The 23,935-nt window shown below is 32.5% G+C and overlaps 1 protein-coding gene across 1 annotated transcript in view; it reads left to right on the forward strand.

The window, feature by feature from the left end:
- LOC127542761 (transcriptional regulator ATRX-like) overlaps positions 1–23,935 on the forward strand; it is a 167,851-nt gene that overhangs the window by 52,740 nt on the left and 91,176 nt on the right. Inside the window, 1 exon segment of the mRNA XM_051968551.1 lies at positions 5,159–5,172. Coding sequence (XP_051824511.1) covers positions 5,159–5,172 — 14 coding nt within the window.

Genomic DNA, 23,935 nt, shown 5'->3' on the forward strand with positions numbered 1-23,935 from the left:
CATGAAATAAAACTTAATTTTCATTTAATAATGACATAGGATAATTAATAAAATTAATAAAAAAGTAATTAAAATTCTCAAAACTAGGAACTATCAACACATATGTAGAAAACATAATTTCTTGTAATAATAAAATTATACCAATTAAGAGATTGTACTTAATATATGTGAAAAATGCTTAGAAGAGTCAGTGTTGATAAAACTAAAAATTCAGGGACACTTTATATTGTTAACATTTTACATTAATAATAATGCAATGGTATGTCAATTTGGGAGCCTAAGTTGGATTTGTATAAAATAAAAATATTTCTATATTTTTAATGCTCTTTGAGCCAGTAAGATCTCCTGGTTCATATGCTTCCAAGAAAGTCCAAGATAGAAGGAAATGAAAACCATTTATACTAAAATATTAATATCTAATTTTTCTTTTTACAAAGGTATTTGAATTAGCAACCATGAGACGCTCTCAAGACAGAAGTTATTTATTACAAAAATGGCAAGGCAGTGGTGGCGTAATGATCATTGGCTATGAAATGTATCGTAATCTCGTACAGGGAAGGAATGTGAAGAGTAAAACATTAAAAGAAGTATTTAACAAAACTCTTGTGGATCCAGGTAAAACAATGCTGAAACTTCACATCATATTTTAATTTTATATTTTTGCTAATGCTTGCTCAACATCTCGAGTAGTGTTAAAGAAGAGATGCAGAGACAAAGATAAAAGATAAAAAGAAGATAAGAGATAAAGAAGAAATATGCAGACAAGGAAAGTTAAAATTTTTGATTTGGCTGCAACATCAGAAATTATCATTATCATGCATATCTCTAATAATGTGGATCATAGTGCTTATTATCCATAATGGCCAAAATCATTTTTTTTTCAGTTTTCTCAGTTGAGCATTTGAGGTAGATGCAATTTCATTTTTATAAATAAGGAAATTGAATGAGAGAAGCCAAGTAACTTGCCCAGATACACATCCAAGGGAGAAGTCAAACCCAAATTTTCCTTTATCTTTACATCTATCCCCTTAAAGACACTTATCTGAGATTACATAGGCAAAAAGTCCCTTTTAATCAGTTCATCACTAAATTTCTGTATGTCTGTGTGTGCATGCATGTGTACATACATATGTGTACATATTGCACACATGTGCACGCGCGTGCATACACGCACACATACATACATATATGCCAGGCGTTGTAAGAAGTGTTGAGAATGTAAAGCAACAAATAAAAATTTCCTGTCTCTATGGAGTTTTTATTTTAACAGAGGAAACATATATACAGATAAATCCCAGAGGGCAATAGTTTATTTCTGAGTCAGTAGGTAAGATGGAGCAGATTCACACTTGTGCTTTAGAAAAGATTCTCCAGCAAATGTGTGAAGCAAAAATGGCAATATTAAGGAAAAAAAGACTGGAAAATTAGGAAATCATTCTTGAAGTTCAGAGAAAAATCAAAAAGAGAGAATGATATTGTTCTTCCTTCCTAAATTGTGGCAATTCTAAAGGAAAATTGTTATTTGTTGACATAAGCATGAAATAAAACTTAATTTTCATTTAATAATGACATAGGATAATTAATAAAATTAATAAAAAAGTAATTAAAATTCTCAAAACTAGGAACTATCAACACATATGTAGAAAACATAATTTCTTGTAATAATAAAATTATACCAATTAAGAGATTGTACTTAATATATGTGAAAAATGCTTAGAAGAGTCAGTGTTGATAAAACTAAAAATTCAGGGACACTTTATATTGTTAACATTTTACATTAATAATAATGCAATGGTATGTCAATTTGGGAGCCTAAGTTGGATTTGTATAAAATAAAAATATTTCTATATTTTTAATGCTCTTTGAGCCAGTAAGATCTCCTGGTTCATATGCTTCCAAGAAAGTCCAAGATAGAAGGAAATGAAAACCATTTATACTAAAATATTAATATAAACAACTTTTGTATTAAATAGACAGAAAATATAGAAAAAAGCCAAAATCTATCCTTTGGAGGATGTTTCAATCAGTTTTGATTTTTGAATGAAGTATTTTTGCAAATTTACAAAAATAAAAAAAGTGGAATAATTAAGAAAAATTGCCTGACCGAGTTGAATGAACCAAAGTAAATAGATCTGTTCATAGTAAAGTAAAAGGATGTGTTACATTGATGCGAATAAGTAAAAGTAATATTTAGTGATAAGTAATTCAGATCATTCATTCCCACTCCCATATAATAAGTTACAAATATTCATATGCCTAGATACAGTTTATCTTTTAGTTGCTTTTGCTATATTTCTTTGTTTTCAAGTATGATTTTTTTTTTTGCATTGTAGAATAGATGGAGGGTTGCAATAGTAAGTGTTTATATTTTTAAAATTGAAAGATAGCATTAAAAAATACATTGTTCCAATGTGCAGTTTGAACTTATACAAATATTAAAATATTTTTTCCTAGGCCCTGATTTTGTTGTATGCGACGAAGGCCATATATTAAAAAACGAGTTTTCAGCTATAGCCAAAGCTATGAATTCTATTCATACAAAAAGGAGAGTTATTTTAACAGGAACACCTCTACAAAATAATCTAATTGAATGTAAGTTACTGTTCTCTTCAGGGTTATATTGAACTAATTTTTCAGCTTTGATGTCATTTAATCCTTAGTATTTTTTTAAAGAATTTTTTTTCTTTATTTTAACTTGTCTGAGTTGTTTCAATTGTTACATTATTAATTGTATTAAAACTATTTTCCTAAATTGGTTTTTTAAAAAATTTTCTTAGTTTACTTTAGTATTGAGTTTTTTGAATTGTCCAGAAAATTTTTCTTAGCAATATCTCCAAATATTCATTGAATTGTTAATTATTTAGCCAACAACATTTATTTAAAGGTTTTTTTTCCATCATTGTAGATTTAATGGAGTAAAATTAGTTGAGTGAAATATGAAATATTTACAATGATAATTTATTTTTCTTTTATTAGATCATTGTATGGTTAATTTTATCAAAGAGAACCTGCTTGGTTCTATTAAAGAATTTAGAAATCGATTCATAAATCCAATTCAAAATGGTCAGTGTGCTGATTCCCCCGTTGCAGATGTTCGAATAATGAAAAAACGCACTCATATTCTTTATGAAATGTTAGCTGGCTGTGTTCAGGTAGATGAAAAATAAATATTATATTTACTTATGGTTAGTTTTACTTGAAAAATATGTAATTTCACTTGTAACCCCTTCATGTATGTTGTTATGTGTGAAACAAAGTAAATTGAGGTGCAAAACACGTGTGATAGGTTTATTGTTAGGTTAGCAATAACCAGTCAATTTACTGGTAGCATCTCTCAAACACCAAAGATGCCAAGGGAGAATTTACTAGCCTCAATCTAGTTTTGGAAAGTTCAAAGCTAGAGGTGGGGTGGGAAGACAATGGTTTTGTTTACGTCAAGGAAAAGTGATGCTGTTAATTACTTCCCTTTATCATTGATTTATGGGCTTTGTCAACTATATATATAGTGCAGATTTTGTGAAGAAGGTGTTTTTTTTTTTAATGGTTTAAGGAAGAATAATATAAAGATAACATCTGATATCTTGGTAATTTTTAATTTTTCCCATTAATTGAGAGTGAAAGTTGAATTTCTAGACTCAATTCAGGAACAAAGAAAAGTAACCAGATTTTCATTCATTGATAAATAATGGCTTATGTAACTTTTGCCAAGTTTCTTTTTCCCAGAATTATTGTCACTAGTAGATCGTTAAATGTCAGAAACTTTGGACTAAAATTGTAAACTAGCTTGTTAGTAGAAACAAAATAAAGAATAGGTATTGTTTTCCTGTTGCCCCTAAGGAATGTGCGACTTTTCAATCTCACAGCCTCATCTCTCTGATATCTCTCCCATTAGTAGAGTATAGTAGTAGTAGTAGAAATTAGTAGCCTCTTTAGGGTTCTATTACTGTTTGTATCCTTAGAACTTTGGTAAGTATTTAACAAATGTACCTATTCATTCATTCAATTATTCATTCGCTTGAACCTAAAAGCTACAAGGAGTTAAATAATGCCATATATCTGGCTAAGTTTTTGATATATATGTAACTTTTAAAAAAATTAAGCCAAAAGATAGGTGGAAGAAGGACAAAAGGAGAGCCTGCTTTATTTAATCATAGGCACACCAAAGGAAGTGGAAGAGAATCAACACTAACATCAGAAAGTCAAGCTAACAAGCACTTATTAAATATTTTCCAGGTTACATGTATCAGGTATTGTATTGCAGAGACAGAAAGCACTGTCCCAAAATCAAGAAATTCCTATTCTCATGAAAAAACATGCAAATATATATATTTCAGATAAAGGCAATGTAAAGTATAATAATTTTGGAGAAAAGTTATTAGTGGTGAGAGAAAGAAGGAATGGACCCTGAAAGTAGGTGAATTTGAGGTGATACTTATAATTAAATGAAAATTTTTGTATTTTATATTTTTGTAAACATTCAGGCACATAATAACTTAATCAGACTTCCTGACCCTTTATATCATAGTACACAAGGCTTCTCTATATTCTACAATCTCTCAATATCTGCCCCAAATTCATATTTGGGTGGAAGTGTCCAGCTTCAGGCTTTGACCTTCTTTATTGTATCGAATGTTGGATTGCCCAAGGAATTCTCGAACGTTTGAAAGCATCGTTTCTGTGAAGTTCACTCTTATTTATTGTTCCCACTCTGTCAGCAATATGATGTCTGTCCAGATTTTCCATAGTTCTCCTTGGAAGGAGCAAGCAGGCCCTGCTCAGTGATCTTTGGACCTAAAATTGTAAAATCTGATTCTGCTTCCATTCTTTTTCCCCTGTTGGACAGGAAGTGATGGGATCATTCACCAACACTGTAGTAGTTTATAAATGTTTATCTTGAGGCCATTAGAATAATTTCTAGGAATTGTTTTATTATTTTTATGATAAAAAAAATTCAGTGTCTCCCCCCCACTCTTTTTTTTCCAAATCAAACTAGTTAATGTTTTGAAAAGGGTTAATTTCCATAAATTATCATATTTCTCCATATTAGGATTCTATTCAACTATTCAACACAGGTTTCATCATTATTGGTTTAAAGCTCTATTTTTAGCTTTTTAAACTTTTATGTTCCATACTTAACTCAAAAAATTTCTATTAGTAGCTGCCAGGTTCTGTGTAATCTAAATGATGTTTGAACTGATTCTTTCTGAGTGCAAAACAATCCTATGGCTAGACTCTTAAAGGCCACCTGCTCCAAAATCTTCTATATAGAAAAAAAGTAAAGGAAGAGAACCATTTGGAGAGTAATGTCTTACTGAGAAATTTTGAGTACAAATCCTATAATAAATTTGTGAAATGTGAGATGATAGAAAATTATAAGCTATTATCTCTGGTGAGAATGATTTCAGAAAGACGGATTGTTATATGGTGAAGAGAGAATTATTTTTTTTCTCTTTGGAATCAGCCAAGTTTTTTTTTTTTAATGGTTTAAGGAAGAATAATATAAAGATAACATCTGATATCTTGGTAATTTTTAATTTTTCCCATTAATTGAGAGTGAAAGTTGAATTTCTAGACTCAATTCAGGAACAAAGAAAAGTAACCAGATTTTCATTCATTGATAAATAATGGCTTATGTAACTTTTGCCAAGTTTCTTTTTCCCAGAATTATTGTCACTAGTAGATCGTTAAATGTCAGAAACTTTGGACTAAAATTGTAAACTAGCTTGTTAGTAGAAACAAAATAAAGAATAGGTATTGTTTTCCTGTTGCCCCTAAGGAATGTGCGACTTTTCAATCTCACAGCCTCATCTCTCTGATATCTCTCCCATTAGTAGAGTATAGTAGTAGTAGTAGAAATTAGTAGCCTCTTTAGGGTTCTATTACTGTTTGTATCCTTAGAACTTTGGTAAGTATTTAACAAATGTACCTATTCATTCATTCAATTATTCATTCGCTTGAACCTAAAAGCTACAAGGAGTTAAATAATGCCATATATCTGGCTAAGTTTTTGATATATATGTAACTTTTAAAAAAATTAAGCCAAAAGATAGGTGGAAGAAGGACAAAAGGAGAGCCTGCTTTATTTAATCATAGGCACACCAAAGGAAGTGGAAGAGAATCAACACTAACATCAGAAAGTCAAGCTAACAAGCACTTATTAAATATTTTCCAGGTTACATGTATCAGGTATTGTATTGCAGAGACAGAAAGCACTGTCCCAAAATCAAGAAATTCCTATTCTCATGAAAAAACATGCAAATATATATATTTCAGATAAAGGCAATGTAAAGTATAATAATTTTGGAGAAAAGTTATTAGTGGTGAGAGAAAGAAGGAATGGACCCTGAAAGTAGGTGAATTTGAGGTGATACTTATAATTAAATGAAAATTTTTGTATTTTATATTTTTGTAAACATTCAGGCACATAATAACTTAATCAGACTTCCTGACCCTTTATATCATAGTACACAAGGCTTCTCTATATTCTACAATCTCTCAATATCTGCCCCAAATTCATATTTGGGTGGAAGTGTCCAGCTTCAGGCTTTGACCTTCTTTATTGTATCGAATGTTGGATTGCCCAAGGAATTCTCGAACGTTTGAAAGCATCGTTTCTGTGAAGTTCACTCTTATTTATTGTTCCCACTCTGTCAGCAATATGATGTCTGTCCAGATTTTCCATAGTTCTCCTTGGAAGGAGCAAGCAGGCCCTGCTCAGTGATCTTTGGACCTAAAATTGTAAAATCTGATTCTGCTTCCATTCTTTTTCCCCTGTTGGACAGGAAGTGATGGGATCATTCACCAACACTGTAGTAGTTTATAAATGTTTATCTTGAGGCCATTAGAATAATTTCTAGGAATTGTTTTATTATTTTTATGATAAAAAAAATTCAGTGTCTCCCCCCCACTCTTTTTTTTCCAAATCAAACTAGTTAATGTTTTGAAAAGGGTTAATTTCCATAAATTATCATATTTCTCCATATTAGGATTCTATTCAACTATTCAACACAGGTTTCATCATTATTGGTTTAAAGCTCTATTTTTAGCTTTTTAAACTTTTATGTTCCATACTTAACTCAAAAAATTTCTATTAGTAGCTGCCAGGTTCTGTGTAATCTAAATGATGTTTGAACTGATTCTTTCTGAGTGCAAAACAATCCTATGGCTAGACTCTTAAAGGCCACCTGCTCCAAAATCTTCTATATAGAAAAAAAGTAAAGGAAGAGAACCATTTGGAGAGTAATGTCTTACTGAGAAATTTTGAGTACAAATCCTATAATAAATTTGTGAAATGTGAGATGATAGAAAATTATAAGCTATTATCTCTGGTGAGAATGATTTCAGAAAGACGGATTGTTATATGGTGAAGAGAGAATTATTTTTTTTCTCTTTGGAATCAGCCAAGTTTTTTTTTTTTAAATAGAAAAAATTAGGGATTGAAATAGTAAATGCATCCTTTTCAGACCACGATGCAATGAAAATTACATTCAACAAAAAACCAGGGGGAAGTAGACCAAAAAATAATTGGAAACTAAATAATCTCATACTAAAGAATGATTGGGTGAAACAGCAACTCATAGACATAATAACTTCACCCAAGAAAACGATAATAATGAGACATCATACCAAAATGTATGGGATGCAGCCAAAGCGGTAATAAGGGGAAATTTCATATCTCTAGAGGCCTATTTGTATAAAAGAGAGAAAGAAAAGGTCAATGAATTGGGTTTGCAACTAAAAATGCTAGAAAAGGAACAAATTAAAAACCCCCAGTCAAACACTAAACTTGAAATTCTAAAAATAAAAGGAGAGATCAATAAAATTGAAAGTAAAAAAACTATTGAATTGATTAATAAAACTAAGAGTTGGTTCTATGAAAAAACCAACAAAATAGACAAACCCTTAGTAAATCTGATTAAAAAAAGGAAAGAGGAAAATCAAATTGTTAGTCTTAAAAATGAAAAGGGAGAACTCACCAGTAAAGAAGAGGAAATTAGAGCAATAATTAGGAGTTACTTTGCTCAACTTTATGCCAATAAATTCGACAACTTAAATGAAATAGAAAAATACCTCCAAAAATATAGCTTTCCCAAACTAACAGAGGAAGAAGTAAATATCCTAAACAGTCCCATCTCAGAAAAAGAAATAGAACAAACTATCAATCAACTCCCTAAGAAAAAATCCCCAGGACAGATGGATTTACATGTGAATTCTACCAAACATTTAAAGAACAATTAACTCCAATGCTAAATAAACTATTTGAAAAAATAGGGATTGAAGGAGTCCTACCAAACTCCTTTTATGACACAGATATGGTACTGATACCTAAACCAGGTAGGCTGAAAACAGAGAAAGAAAATTATAGACCAATCTCCCTAATGAATATTGATGCTAAAATCTTAAATAAAATATTAGCAAAAAGATTACAGAAAATTGTCACCAGGATAATACACTATGACCAAGTAGGATTTATACCAGGAATGCAGGGCTGGTTCAATATTAGGAAAACTATTAGCATAATTGACTATATCAATAACCAAACAAACAAAAACCATATGATCATCTCAATAGATGCAGAAAAAGCATTTGATAAAATCCAACATCCATTCCTAATAAAAAACACTTGAGAGCATAGGAATAAATGGACTTTTCCTTAAAATAGTCAGGAGCATATATTTAAAACCATCAGTAAGCATCATATGCAATGGGGAAAAACTGGAACCTTTCCCAGTAAGATCTGGAGTGAAGCAAGGTTGCCCTCTATCACCATTATTATTTAATATCGTATTAGAAACACTAGCCTCGGCAATAAAAGTCGAGAAAGATATTAAAGGAATTAGAGTAGGCAATGAGGAAACCAAACTATCACTCTTTGCAGATGATATGAGGGTTTACCTAGAGAACCCCAGAGATTCTACTAAAAAGCTATTAGAAATAATTCATAATTTTAGCAAAGTAGCTGGATACAAAATAAATCCCCATAAATCCTCAGCATTTTTATACATCTCCAACAAAACTCAACAGCAAGAGATACAAAGAGAAATTCCATTCAGAATAACTGTTGATACCATAAAATATTTGGGAATCTACCTACTAAAGGAAAGTCAGGAATTATATGAGCAAAATTATAAAAAAGTCTCCACACAAATAAAGTCAGACAAATAATTGGAAAAATATTAAGTGCTCTTGGATCGGCCGAGTGAACATAATAAAGATGACAATACTCCCTAAACTAATCTATTTATTTAGTGCTATACCAATCAGACTTCCAAGAAAATATTTTAATGATCTAGAAAAAATAACAAAATTCATATGGAACAATAAAAGTCGAGAATCTCAAGGGAATTAATGAAAAAAAAAATCAAATGAAGGTGGCCTAGCTGTACCTGATCTAAAATTATATTATAAAGCAGCAGTCACCAAAACCATTTGGTATTGGCTAAGAAATAGATTAGTGGATCAGTGGAAAAGGTTAGGTTCACAAGACAGAATAGTCAACTATAGCAATCTAGTGTTTGACAAGCCCAAAGATCCTAACTTCTGGGAAAAGAATTCATTATTTGATAAAAACTGCTGGGATAATTGGAAATTAGTATGGCAGAAATTAGGCATGGACCCACACCTAACACCATATACCAAGATAAGATCAAAATGGGTCCATGACCTAGGCATAAAGAACGAGATTATAAATAAATTAGAGGAACATAGGATAGTTTATCTCTCACACTTGTGGAGGAGAAAGAAATTTGTGACCAAAGAAGAACTAGAGATCATTATTGATCACAAAATAGAAAATTTTGATTACATCAAATTAAAAGGCCTTTGTACAAACAAAACTAATGCAAACAAGATTAGAAGGGAAGCAACAAACTGGGAAAACATCTTCACAGTTAAAGGTTCTGATAAAGGCCTCATTTCCAAAATATATAGAGAACTGACTCAAATTTATAAGAAATCAAGCCATTCTCCAATTGATAAATGGTCAAAGGATATGAACAGACAATTTTCAGAGGATGAGATTGAAACTATTACCACTCACATGAAAGAGTGTTCCAAATCATTATTGATCAGAGAAATGCAAATTAAGACAACTCTGAGATACCACTACACACCTGTCAGATTGGCTAAAATGACAGGAAAAAATAATGATGAATGTTGGAGGGGATGCGGGAAAACTGGGGCACTAATGCATTGTTGGTGCAGTTGTGAACGAATCCAACCATTCTGGAGAGCAATCTGGAAGTATGCCCAAAAAATTATCAAATTGTGCATACCCTTTGATCCAGCAGTGTTTCTATTGGGCTTATATCCCAAAGAAATACTAAAGAAGGGAAAGGGACCTGTATGTGCCAAAATGTTTGTAGCCGCCCTGTTTGTAGTGGCTAGAAACTGGAAAATGAATGGATGCCCATCCATTGGAGAATGGCTGGGTAAATTGTGATATATGAATGTTATGGAATATTATTGTTCTGTAAGAAATGACCAGCAGGATGAATACAGAGAGGACTGGCGAGACTTACATGAACTGATGCTAAGTGAAATGAGCAGAACCAGGAGATCATTATACACTTCGACAACGATATTGTATGAGGACATATTTTGATGGAAGTGGATTTCTTTGACAAAGAGACTTGAGTTTCAATTGATAAATGACGGACAAAAGCAGCTACACCCAAAGAAAGAACACTGGGAAACGAATGTGAACTATCTGCATTTTTGTTTTTCTTCCCGGGTTATTTATACCTTCTGAATCCAATTCTCCCTATGCAACAAGAGAACTGTTCGGTTCTGCAAACATATATTGTATCTAGGATATACTGCAACATATCTAACATATAAAGGACTGCTTGCCATCTAGGGGAGGGGGTGGAGGGAGGGAGGGGAAAAAATCAGAAAAGAAACGAGTGCAAGGGATAATGTTGTCAATATAAAGTAATCATTAAATAAAAATTTAAAAAAAAAAGAAAAGAAAAAATTAGGGATTTTAAAAATTAAATCTGAGGGAATGTTTGGTGACAAATGATGTTAAAGAGATTATAAGTTTGAATAGAGCCGAATCAGTTAGTTTTCTGAGAAAATAACTTAATTTCTTTTGGTTTTAAAGAGGAAAGATCACACAGCATTAACAAAGTTTTTACCATCAAAATATGAGTATGTATTAGCAGTCAGAATGACATCTATTCAATGCAAGCTTTACCAGTACTATTAGGATCACTTAACAGGTACAAAATTTTTAAAATTACTTTGAGAGAGTATTCTTTCATGTTAATTTGTAAGGGTTTATTTGTTTTTCAGATAAAATTATAATTTAACTCTTTTTCCTTATTATTACATACTATGCTGAAATCATTCACGGTGACTAAAATTTGACTATATTTTCTGGTAATAATCAGCTGCTAATTTTTGGTAAAGACAGTAAAGCAACTTGATTACAGTTTTATAGGAAACATTTGGAAAGAAAGGTAAACTAAGGAACCCTTGTTCGGCCAATTATTTCCTGATAGAAAACTAGATATGTCTATATCTATATATGTCTATAAGTCTATATATGTGTATTGCTAACATAAAATTGCGTGTATCAAAGCAAATCAGAAATATGTTACAAATAAAGGTTTTATCTTAACAGTTATAAAATTGGTACTTAGCCAAAATAATAATAAGGAATAAGAGCACTAATAATAGTTGTTAGTGATAATAAACAGGAAATGTTGTTTTGATTGACAATCTTTTCCAGCTGCAGTCACGTAGTCTTTTTTGTTCAATAGTTTTTATTTCTTCTGGATTCTCAAAAAATTCCTGATTATTTTCTCTTTTTCTTGCCTGTCATATTATTTTGTCATCATTCTCCTCTTCCTGTTTTCTTATCACCTTTCTCCTCTTTCTCTCTGACCATTATTTCCCCTATTGTGCTCATTGGTCATTTACCTGAGGACATTATTTTCCACATTCCTGCCCTAACTTTCTTCCTCACAATAACGGACTGTGTTATCAAAGAGCTTAATCATATTAATTGAGGAAAAAAATTCAACAAAACACAATATATATTCTTTTGAAAAAACACTCAAAGCGTAGATGATATAAACAGATACAGAGTAGTACAGATTGAAATGCAGAATAAGGATAGGTGGTTTTATTTGAAAAAAGAATTTCTGGCTGTTTTTAGTTTGAAAAAATATTCTGAAACATTATTGATAGAAAGAAGCAAATTAAAACAACTTTGAAATGTCATTTCATTATCCTATTACCTAAAATTATAGAAAAATAAAATGGCAAATGTTAGCAGTCAAGTGAAAAATTAGTGCATCGGCATTTTGGAGAGCAATGTGGAATATATGTCTCAAAAAATTTTTAAACTTACCTATGCCCAGTATTATTGGTCAGTTTCCTAATTAGGAGAAATTTTGAAAACTTAAAGAACTTGTATATTAATGTTTTTATTTTATTACATGTTCTTTCTTGAAATGTTAATTTATTGTTACATATTTTGAATTTTTCTGCTGTTCTCTTGTGCACATGATAGTGTTTGGGGTTTTTCCTTGTTCTGCCTTGGTTTTCTTATTTTTTTTCCTTATTTTGTCTTGTTTTAAATAAATATTGACAAAAATATTATAAATATTTATAGTAGCTTTTTGTGGTGATAAAGAACTGGAAACTCAGGGTTTTCCCATCAGCTGGGAAATAACTGAACAAGTGACATATAATTATGAGGGAATACTAGTGTAAAAAATGGTTAATTTGGTGATATTAGAAAAATATGAAAAAATTTGGATGAACTTAGAGAATATTAAACACAGTTAACAGCAATATTGCTCTAAGAACAGCTTTGAATGACTAAATTATTCTTTGCTTTTCATAAACGTTTGACAATACTCATGAGGAGGAAGATGCTCTCCATCTTCAGAGTTAGAACTGATAACTAGAAATCGGCAAAATGTAGTATAAAAGTTAAAATGTGGCAATAAAGTTGCTTTATCTTTTTTCCTCCCTTACTTCCTTCCTCAAGTTCAGTAGCTAGAGAGCAGAGGTTAGGAAACACGGGACTGGGAAGCAGAAAGAAAAGAATTAAGAGGATGGAGATGCTGTGATTGTTCCCCTCTTCTAGTTGAGGAATCCAAAACAAATACATTAAGTAAAGCATCAAGCTTAGAGTAATAGGATTCTTCCCAAAATTTCTTTAAAGAAAATAACAATTTTAGTTATTGAGTGAATATTGGGTTGCAATGTGAAACACTGAGACCAATTAAAACGGTATAAAGAGATGGTAAGGATTTGTATAGTTCAAAATAGGGACAAATTTTATATGAAAATCATTTGTCAACTGGGAGAACATGCAGTGTGTGAGTATGAAGACTGGAGAATGATACCAATGTTTTCAGTAAGTGATAGGAAAGCTGAAGCTGGGGGTTAGGGTTAGATCTATGTTGTGGTACAGACATTTTATTTTTATTATCAGTATTGCAAGTACTAGTGAAAGGGGGAGAGGAAAATCAGGAGCAAAGTTCTTCCAAAATTTTCAGATGTTAAACAGAATTTGGACTCATCCATGGTGCTTACAGCTAGACTATTAGCAAAGAAAACAAGGTAAATTAATATTCATATTTAAGTATTCATTCAGTAGATTGATCTTATTCAACTCATCTATCATTCTCACTCTCAGTGATCTTTATATTCTTCAACTACTGGCTTCTTGTATGTTTCCCTAACTAGGTTTATCCAAAAACTCTCTCGGCATCTATATCTGTTAGGTATTGTCAGATCTCCTCTCCCCTTTGTGGCAGAATTGCTTGAGAAAGCTCTCCACACTCTGCATTTTGGCTTCTATCTGCATCATTCAGCCAAAACTTGCAAAAAATACCAATTTAACATTTTTTCTTAAACCCCATCTTTTATGACGTCTCTGTAGCCTGATTTTCATTCTTCCCAATTGCTTATTCTATGTTCCATATTAGATGGCCGGGAAATAATCTCAAATTAATCACATCTAAAATTAAGTTTCTTATCTTTATAATATTGGGAGTATCAGTACTTATTCTGGCCTGCAGGGCAGAGTGTGTATAGGCCCTAAAAAGAGAGAAGAGAAAGGGCGGGACAAGAGACGCTTAGAACGGAGACAAGACAGGCTTTCTGGTCAAGTCTCGTTTATTGTGGGCAAAAGTACAAGTATTTATGGTGGGTTGTAAGGAAATGGGGGTCGTGCGAACTCAGTACAGAGGGAGCCCTAGAGAAAAGATTTGTTTCCCGCCAAAAGACGAAATGATCAGGGGCCGTTGGTGATGTAGGAAGCTCCAGGAGGCGGCTAGATGTCTGTTTGTTCAAGGTTAGAGTAGTTTTAGGAATGTGGCTTTGTCAGCTGTAGATGAGTGGGGCTCCCCACAAGTACTCTTTTTACTGTTAACTTTTTATTTTCTTTCACACTACCAAGCTGTCAAATGTTGGCATTTCTGCATTGAAAAGAACCTTTTGTACCACCATTTAAATTCAAGTTATCATCACTCAAAACATTTTGCCTGAAGTTGTGTCTGCCCAAATCATTCCCCCAATCTATTAAAGTCAAGTAGTTCTCTCCTTTGCCTACTATTTGACTTAAAAATTTCTTATAACTGAGTCCACCTGGTACTTTTCCAGGTTCAAATGTTACTGAGTTTCAAGAAAACCTATTTTCTTATCTTCCCTCATATATCTTTTACACAGGAGCCTCTGCATTGCATATACCCGTCTAGAATATACTACTTTGATGAATAAATGTCCTCTTTTTTTTTTTAAATTTTAAACTTCAAGACTTTGTCATTCAGTCTGTATTGATCAGCAATTACTATAAAGATCACCTTCTTCAACCAAGTCTTTAATGACCACATATTTCTATTTCTGTGTGGGCATGCTGTGTGCATATTCCTTAAACAAAATTCTTTTTCGGTAACCATTAACTTAACACAGTGCCTAACATATAATAGAATAACACATAATTAGTGCTTTAATGAAAGTTGATTAGTTAAATTGCAATCTTCTTACTATAAATGAAATGAGAATACAAAAAGGGAAAAAGAGCCAAGGTAGCTGACCTTATCAGGAATTCCGTCATTCAATATTGGTCATGATTATCTTTTGACATTGTAGATGTTGCTAATTTTTACACAGTAGGCTGAATCACTGTTTGTGGAGAATGTTTTAAGAACATTTTCTCTTTAATAATTTTATTCTGACACATTGCCATCCTCTGGTTATTTTCTGAGCTTCCAGTCACTGTCTCACAGAGCTGACCAATAATATTAGTCTTATGCCTTTGATTATAACAAGTATTATTTTTGTTGTTTTTTGTTATCATGTCTTTTGCTATTTGAGGAAATAGACCATTTACAAAGGTGGTTTATATGAACATGTTATCATAAACAGTTTGTCACTAAACTTTTTGATTTTTTTATGCACACATAAGCAATCTTCTTTCTGATTCATGTTTAAAAACTTCACAAACTGATAACCATATTCAAAAGAAACCCAAATCCTCATTCATAAAAGTTATTCTGCACAGCAGCCCATCGTCTTTTTGAAGAGAAGGGCAGAATAATGCTGTTCATCATGAGACTTATGGTACTGTCTAATCAATTGCATTGATTAGAGTTCTCAGTTTTCTAAAGTTGTTTACTGTTATCTGTATATAAATGGGTTTTATGTCATTCAATTTAGCTTTCTCAGGTATCTTGAAACATTTTAGGACATGTCCATTTGCTTATTCGTCACCATATAATATTTTTTGTTTTTAATCTCATCCTTTATATGTATAAAACAGCCTCTGGGCTATTCCCAAGAAGCTTGTGCTTCTCTTCTAAAGTTTGGTTTCCAAACTTTCATTGGCTGGTCACTAATAAGAAACACTATGCACTTAGAGCAAAGTTAAAGCTAAGATGGTGTGGAATTGTAGCTAAAACCAATAGCTCCTGCGATTATAGGCACATTTATCATCTGACAATAAAATAGTAGGCTCAAACCTAGATTTCAGTGGTACTGAGGCACATGTAGAGAAGGACACAGGTTTCTAGTCAACTTAAAAATTCTGGAATTTATATATATTTCCTCCATTAGAACCAGAACAGGTTGTTCATATTAAAAACGATTAATTGCATTTACACAGAATTTTCAAAGATAGCAAAAAATGTCCTCTGACTTTTAGAAAACATGAATAAGTACAGTTAATGCAGTGTCATTATTTATGCAGTTTTTAATATTTATATATCAACTTATTTTTCATAAAGACACATATTTCACCCCACTTAAATCAAAACTATTTCAACTTACACTACTTCTATGACATTGGTGTCAATGATTGCCCCCATCTTAACAGATGAGAAAAATTGAAGTTCATTTGTGGTGTTCTCTTCTTTAAAATATAATGGTTCTCAGAGTAATAATCACTCCAAATATAGCCAGGTGTTAAACGTTCAAATCCTGGTTTCTGAATCTTCTCCCTGGGGCCCGGTTAGCTTTCTCAGAAGCCTATTTCTCCTTGGGTCCAAGAGCTCTTGCCCCTAATCTTTTGCCTCTGGCAGCTTCGGCTTCTCTTCTTCCAAATGTCTCCAGCCAGCACCAAGGGGAAAGTTGGAATGAATCTGACTCTACCTCTGAGAGTGGGCTTGTGGGCTTCCTCCCAGAGTGCTCTGTGTCCGTCCCAGAGTGCTCTCTGGCCCTAAGAGCTTCTTGCTTATATGAATAGCTCTCTAAAGGCGGAACACAAGCATTGTTTCCTTCAGTTCCACTTAGTACCTTGTTTCAAGTTCTGGCCCATAACATCTCCTTGTAAGATCAGATCAGTCATCCTGAACCATGCTAAACTAGATAATCATTGTCTCCGTTAACACTTTATAAGGCTTCCAACATTCATGGACATTAGTTAATTGAACAGGATCATACACTGAAGAAAGCATAGTTGCTTGATATCCTGTTTTTTCAAATCTTGCCGCTGCCATTTAACATTAGGATAATTTTTCAAATGCCTGAGATCAAATTACCTGATCTCAAAGGATTTTTTGACTCTTCTTCTATAGATGGAGTACTTTTCTGATTCCATACATATTTTATTTTATAGTATTACATAAAAAAATAAATAAGTCCTCCCCCAAAATATTCTTTGTACTTTTCTATAAATGGTAATGCTTAGCAAAATTAATTTTTCCCCCTTTCAGGACTATTTTGATGAAGAAAGGATATCTGTGTACATATCATCAGATTCAGATGAAACCTCCATTAATTTGAGTTCAGATGATTGTCCTAAGTAAATGAATTCTTTTTCATATATATATGTGTGTGTGTGTGTGTGTGTGTGTGTGTGTATTTTCTTTATTTCTGACTTTTAAAAATAGTAACATATATTTATATACATATATGCATATAGATGTATACATTTGCAAAGATTTTCATCCACATACATATCATAAAATTTGCACTTAGAAATTGAAAGTTTTTTGAATGTTTCTTTTTTTCCTAGTATCTTTGTATTCATGTGATTTCAGACATTGACAGTTAAAGTCAGAGAACTTTAGAATAACAATTTGACAGTATTTTAAAAACTAACAATCATTTTTCAATTTATTTTGTTTTAAATCTATAAAATGTTAAAGTTCATATTTAAGTCCTTTACAAAACTAAAACTTAAACATTTTCCCGAAATAAATACTTTTTGAATAAAAACATACCATTATTTTATCGGGAAAAGACCTATTTTACATTTAAATATTTATTTTTTAAAAGATTCAGCATTACTTATTTGTGATGATATATTGCTAAATTAGCAAAACTTTTTTTTAAATAAATCATCAGGAAAACCCAACATTTAAATGTGGAAGGAAGGAAAGAAATATTTCTGTAATTTTTTTGGGGGGGGTGGCTTTATTATAATTAGTGCTGAAGATTTAATTTTTTTTTTACTTCATAATCTTTCCTAGGAAAAAAAAAGAACAAAGGAAAAAAACTACTAGTTCAAGTGAAAGTGATGGAGAACCAGAAGTAATTAAAGAATGGAATTCAGGATCCAGAGGTGGTGCTGGTGGTGGTGAAGGAAATAAAGATTCATCTCTGACTCTAAGACAAGCAGAAAGTGAGTCTAATGTAGAAGTAAGTTTTTGTACATTTAGCGAGGGATCCAAAAATATTAATAGCTGTATGTCAGCTCCTTATATAGAGTTAGATTAGCTTATTGATGGATAAAGCAATAGCTTTATTGTTGATAAATTTTAAAGTCCTATATAGTGTTACATTAATTGCTCATTGCACCGAATTATAGTTTAAATCTTCCTTTTAGATTTGGGTAGGTAAACTGATCTTTAATTTTAAGACAGAATTATTTTCTCTAAAAGTTATCATTTGAATACCTTTAGTAGTTAGTGACAGAATTTAATGATAGCAAAGGACTGATTTTTCAGAATATCTGAAAAAGGGAATAATATCAACATGTTTGAAAAAAATACTTATGAACTTTATTAGTATTAAAAACAGGGGCTCAAAAATATGACCACAAATGCTGCAGATAGGATGAAGTTGTTTTTCACCTTATTTCAATAAGCCCTTCTAAGAGTAACTTATATATATTGAATTTATCCTGGATAATAAACATGGGAAGAAAATTGACAGAGTTTTACAGATATAACTGCATCTCTTTTGGCCCATGAATAAAAGAGTAGAGGATATAATATTAATTTATACATGACATTGATAGGTGTGGCAACAAAAATTAATTTCTGCGTTGTCTTTCACATTAACTAATGTATAAAACAAAAATATTTCTTTTCTTTTTAAAAATTTTTTATTTTAGCTTTTTATTTACAAGATATATGCGTAATGCTGAAGAGGCTCCAAATCATTATGAATCAGAGAAATGCAAATTAAGGGGATGTGGGAAAACTGGGACACTGATACAATGTTGGTGGAATTGTGAATGCATCCAACCATTCTGGAGATCAATTTGGAACTATGCTCAAAAAATTACCAAACTGTGCATACCCTTTGTTTCAGCAGTGTTACTATTGGGCTTATACGCCAAAGAGGTCTTAAAGAATGGAAAGGAACCCACAGGTGTCAAAATGTTTGTGGCAGCCTCTTTGTAGTGGCTAAAAATAGTTTCTATTTCTTCATCGGAAAATTGTCTGTTCATCTCCTTTGACCATTTATCAACTGGAGAATGGCTTGATTTATTGTACATTAGAGTCAATTCTCTATAAATCTTGGAAATGAGGCCTTTATCAGAACCTCTGATTGTAAAAAATGTTTTCTCAGTTCATTGCTTCCCTTTTAACCTTGTCTGCATTAATTTTGTTGTACAAAATTTTTTTAATTTGATGTAATCAAAATTTTCTATTTTATGATCAATAATTATCTTTAGATCTTCTTTGGTCACAAATTCCTTCCTCCTCCACAGACAGGTCTGAGAAGTAAACTAATCTATGATTTTCTAATTTACTTATAATCTCCTTCTTTATGCCTAAATCATGAACCCATTTTGACCTTGTCTTGGTGTACGGTGATGAATGTGGGTCCATGCCTAGTTTCTGCCATACTGATTTGCAATTTTCCAAGCAATTTTTGTCAAACGGTGAGTTCTTATCCCCAAAGCTGAGGTCTTTGGATTTGTCAAACACTAGATTATTAAAGTTATTGACTGTTTTGTCCTTTGAACCTAACCTGTTCCACTGATCAACTAATCTATTTCTTAATCAATACCAAAATGGCTGCTTTATATCGTTTTAGATCTGGTACAGCTCGGCTGTGGTGTTTTTCTTCTTTAAAATAATAATATAATGGTTCTCTCTGGGAGCGAGCAGGTTTCTTGGGGAGATTTTCTGGAGGCAGCCTTAGTTCCCGTTGAAAGTAATAATCCCCCAAATGCAGCCAGGTGCTAAAAGTTCTAATTTTTTATTGTCTCCAATATAGGCCGGTTAGTTTTTCTTAGAGGCCTCTCTCTCTCCTTGGTTCTAAGAGCTCTTGCAGCTTTTTTCCTTTGCTTCTGCCTCTGCTTTCTTCAGCCTCCAGCCAGCACCAAGGTGAAAGTTGCAATGAATCTGTCTTCCTCCGAGAGAGGGCTTGTGGGCTTCCTCCCAGAGGGCTCCTCCCTGACCCTTGGTATGTTCCCAACTAACTTGAAGCTCTAAGAGCCTCTTTATATGTGATCTCCCAAAGGCTGACTCCTCCTTCTGGAGGCAGGGATTAAGGGAGGTGTGAATTCGGATATCTTATACTAAACCCTGCAATCTCCCAAACCTGTGGAACTCCAAAGAGTACTTAAATACATTAGTGAGCTAGAGGATTTGTTAAGTACCATGCTAAATTAGTACTTGGTAAGGATTCCAACACTAGGCCATCTTCATTTGATTTTTTTTTCATTAGTTCCCTTGAAAGTTGTGCTCTCTTACTCTTCCAGATGAATTTTGTTATTTTTTCTAGGTCGTTAAAATAGTTTTTGGGGAGTCTGATTGTAGTTTTTGGGGAGTCTGATTGGTATAGCACTAAAGAGATTAGTTTAAGTAGTATTGTCATCTTTATTATATTTTCTGGACCTATCCAAGAGCACTTAAATTTTTCCAATTGGTTAGATCTGACTTTCTTTGTGGGGAAAGTGTTTGGGACTTTTGCTGATAGAATACCAGACTTTGCTTTGGCAGCGAGATTCCCAAATATTGTATACTAGCAGCAGTTATCCTAAATGGAATTTCTCTTGGTATCTCTAGCTGTTGGATTTTGTTGGTGATGTATAAGAATGCTGATGACTTATGTGGGTTTATTTTGTACCCTGCAACTTTGCTCAAGTTGTGAACCAATCTAATAGCTTTTTAGTAAAATCTCTGGGGTTCTCTAATTATATCATCATATCATCTGCAAAGAGTGATAATTTGGATTTCTCATTACCTACTCTAATTGCTTCAATCACTTTCTCAACTCTTATTGCTGAAGCTCGCTTTTCTAATACAATGTTGAATAGTAATGGTAATAGTGGGCAACTTTGTTTCATTCTTGTTCTTATTGGGAATAGTTCCAGTTTATACCCATTACATATGATGCTTGCTGATGGTTTTAAATAGATGCTACTGACTATTTTAAGGAAAAGCTCATTAATTTCTATTCTCTCAAGTGCTTTTAATAGGAATGGATGTTGGATTTTATCAAATATTTTTTCTGCATCTGTTGAGATGATCATGTTTTTTGTTCATTTGGTATTGATGTAGTCAATTATACTAATAGTTTACCTAATATTGACCCAGCTCCTACATTCCTGGTATAAATCCTACTTGGTCATAGTGTATTATCCTACAGATGATTTTCTGTAATCTTTGTACTAACATTTTATTTAAGATTTTAGCATCAATATTCATTAGGGAGATTGGTCTGTAAATTTCTTCCTTTGTTTTTAACCTACCTGGTTTAGGTATCAGCATTGTGTCTGTGTCAGAAAAGGAATTTGTAAGGAGTCCTTCATTCCCTCTTTTTTCAAATAGTTTATATAGCATTGAAGTTCATTGTTCTTTAAATGTTGGGTAGAATTCACATGCAGATCCATCTGATCCTGGGGACTTTTTCTTAGGGAGTTGTTTAATAGCTTGTTCTATTTCTTTTTCTGAAATTGGGGCTATTTAAGCAATTTACTTCCTCCTTTGTTAATTTGGGAACCCTATATTTTTGAAGCTACTCATTCAAATTTGTTGGCACAGAGTTGGGCAAAGTAATTTCTACTTATTGCCCTAATTTCCTCATTGTTGGTGAAAAATTCTCCCTTTTCACTTTTAAAATTAACAATTTGATTTTGCTCTTTCCTTTGTCTAATCAGATTGACCAAAGAGTTATCTACTTTCTTGGATTTTTATGAAACCAGCTCATAGTTTTATTTATTAATTCAGTAGTTGGTTTTTTTTTACTTTACTTTCAATGTTATTTCTCATTTTAATAAATTTTAAAATTTCAAGTTTAATATTTGACATGTTTTAATTTTTCTAGCTTAATAAATTGCAAGCCCAATTTGTTGATCTTCTCTTTCTCCATTCAAGTAAGCCTCTAGAGATATAAAATTTCCCCTAATAAGTGTTTTGGCTGCATCCCACAAATTTTGGTATGTTGTCACAATGTTGTCATTCTCTTGGGTGAAATTATTGTGTCTTTGATTTGCTCTTTCACCAATTCATTCTTTAGGATGAGATTGTTTAGTTTCCAATTACTTTTTGGTCTATTTACCCCTAGCTTTTTGTTGAATGTCGTTTTTATTGCATCATAATGTGAATAGAATGCATTTACTATTTCTGCCTTTCTGCATTTAATTTTGAGGTCTTTATGTGCTAATATATGGTCAGTTTTTGCATAGGTTTCATGAATTGCTGAGGAGGAAGTGTACGCCTTTCCGTCTCCATTCAGTTTTCTGCAAAGATCTACCATACCTAACTTTTCTAATATTCTGTTGACCTCTGTAACTTCTTTCTTATTTGTTTTATAGTTTGATTTATTTAATTCTGAGAGTGCAAGGCTCTGATCTCCCATTATTATAGTTTTGTTGTCTATTTCTTCTTGCAACTCTCTCAACTTCTCCTTTAGGAAGTTAGCGACTATACCACTTGGTGCATATATGTTTAGTGTGGATATTGCTTTATGGTCCATGATATCCTGTAGGAAGATAGTTTCCTTCCTTATGTCTTTTAATTAGATCAACTTTTGCTTTGCTTTGATCTGAGATGAGGATGGCTACTCCTGCTTTTTTTACTTCACCTGAAGCATAATAGATTCTGCTCCAGCCTTTTACCTTTACTCTGTATGTATCACCCTGCTTTAAATGTGTTTCCGGTAAACAACATATTGTAGGATTCTGACTTTTCATCTAGTCTGCTATCCGCTTCTGCTTTATGGAAGAATTCATTCCTTTCACATTTATAGTTAAAACTACTAATTGTGTCTTTCCCCTTTCCTTACCTCTTTACCCCCCCCCCTGCCCAGTATTAAAGTTATGGGTACCATCTAATTGATGCAGCTCTGCCTCTTTAGAATCCCTCCCTTCCCCTTAAATACCTCCGCTCTTTCTTAGACCTTTCCCTTATTATTTCTGTATTTCCTTCTATTTAGTCCTTTAAGCCTTTTTCTCTCTCACTTTTTAATGAGGTAAGAGAAGTATCTCTGTAAATCAAATAGATCTAATATTTTCTCTTTCAGCCAAATCTGATGAGAGTAAGATTCACACAATGTTCCTCCTCGTCCCTTAATTCCCTCAGATATGATAGGTTTCCCTTGCCTTTTCACGAGTTGTAATTTCCCCTTTTTTCTGATACAATCCCCTTTCCACTTCAAATATTGTAACAGTGAAATCAAATTATACATGCTCTTTTTATGTTTGCCAGTAACTTAAATACAGTTTTGAGGAGTTCTTTTTTATCTTTTTATGCTTCTCTTGACCTATATTTATTTGTAGGTCAAAGTTTTTGTTTAGCTCTGAGTTTTTCATAAGGAAAAAAGGGAATTCACCTGTTTCATTGAATGTCCATCTTCTTCCCTTGAAGAGAATGCTCAGCTTAGCGGGGTAGTTTATTCTTGGCTGCATTCCAAGTTCTTTTCCCTTTTGGAATATCAGATTCTAGGCCCTTTGATCCTTTAGTGTGGAAGCTGCTGGATCCTGAGTGATCTGATTGGGATTCCTTGGTATTTGAATTGTTTTTTTGCTGGCTGCTTGTAATATTTTTCCCTTAGTCTGATAGTTCTAAAATTTGCCTCCATATTCCTTGGAGGTTTTGTTTTGAGGTCTCTTTCAAAAGGTATTCTTCTGACTCTATCACATCTGGGCATTTTCTTGTATGATTTCCTGAAAAGTAGTGTCGAGTCCCTTTTTTTCATCAGGATTTTCAGGAAGCCCAATAATTCTTAGATTATTGTTCCTAGATTTATTTTCCAGGTCTGTTGTTTTTGCAAGTAGATATATAACATTTTT

Source organism: Antechinus flavipes, chromosome X (assembly GCF_016432865.1).
Source record: "Antechinus flavipes isolate AdamAnt ecotype Samford, QLD, Australia chromosome X, AdamAnt_v2, whole genome shotgun sequence".
NCBI classification, from domain to species: Eukaryota; Metazoa; Chordata; class Mammalia; order Dasyuromorphia; family Dasyuridae; genus Antechinus; species Antechinus flavipes.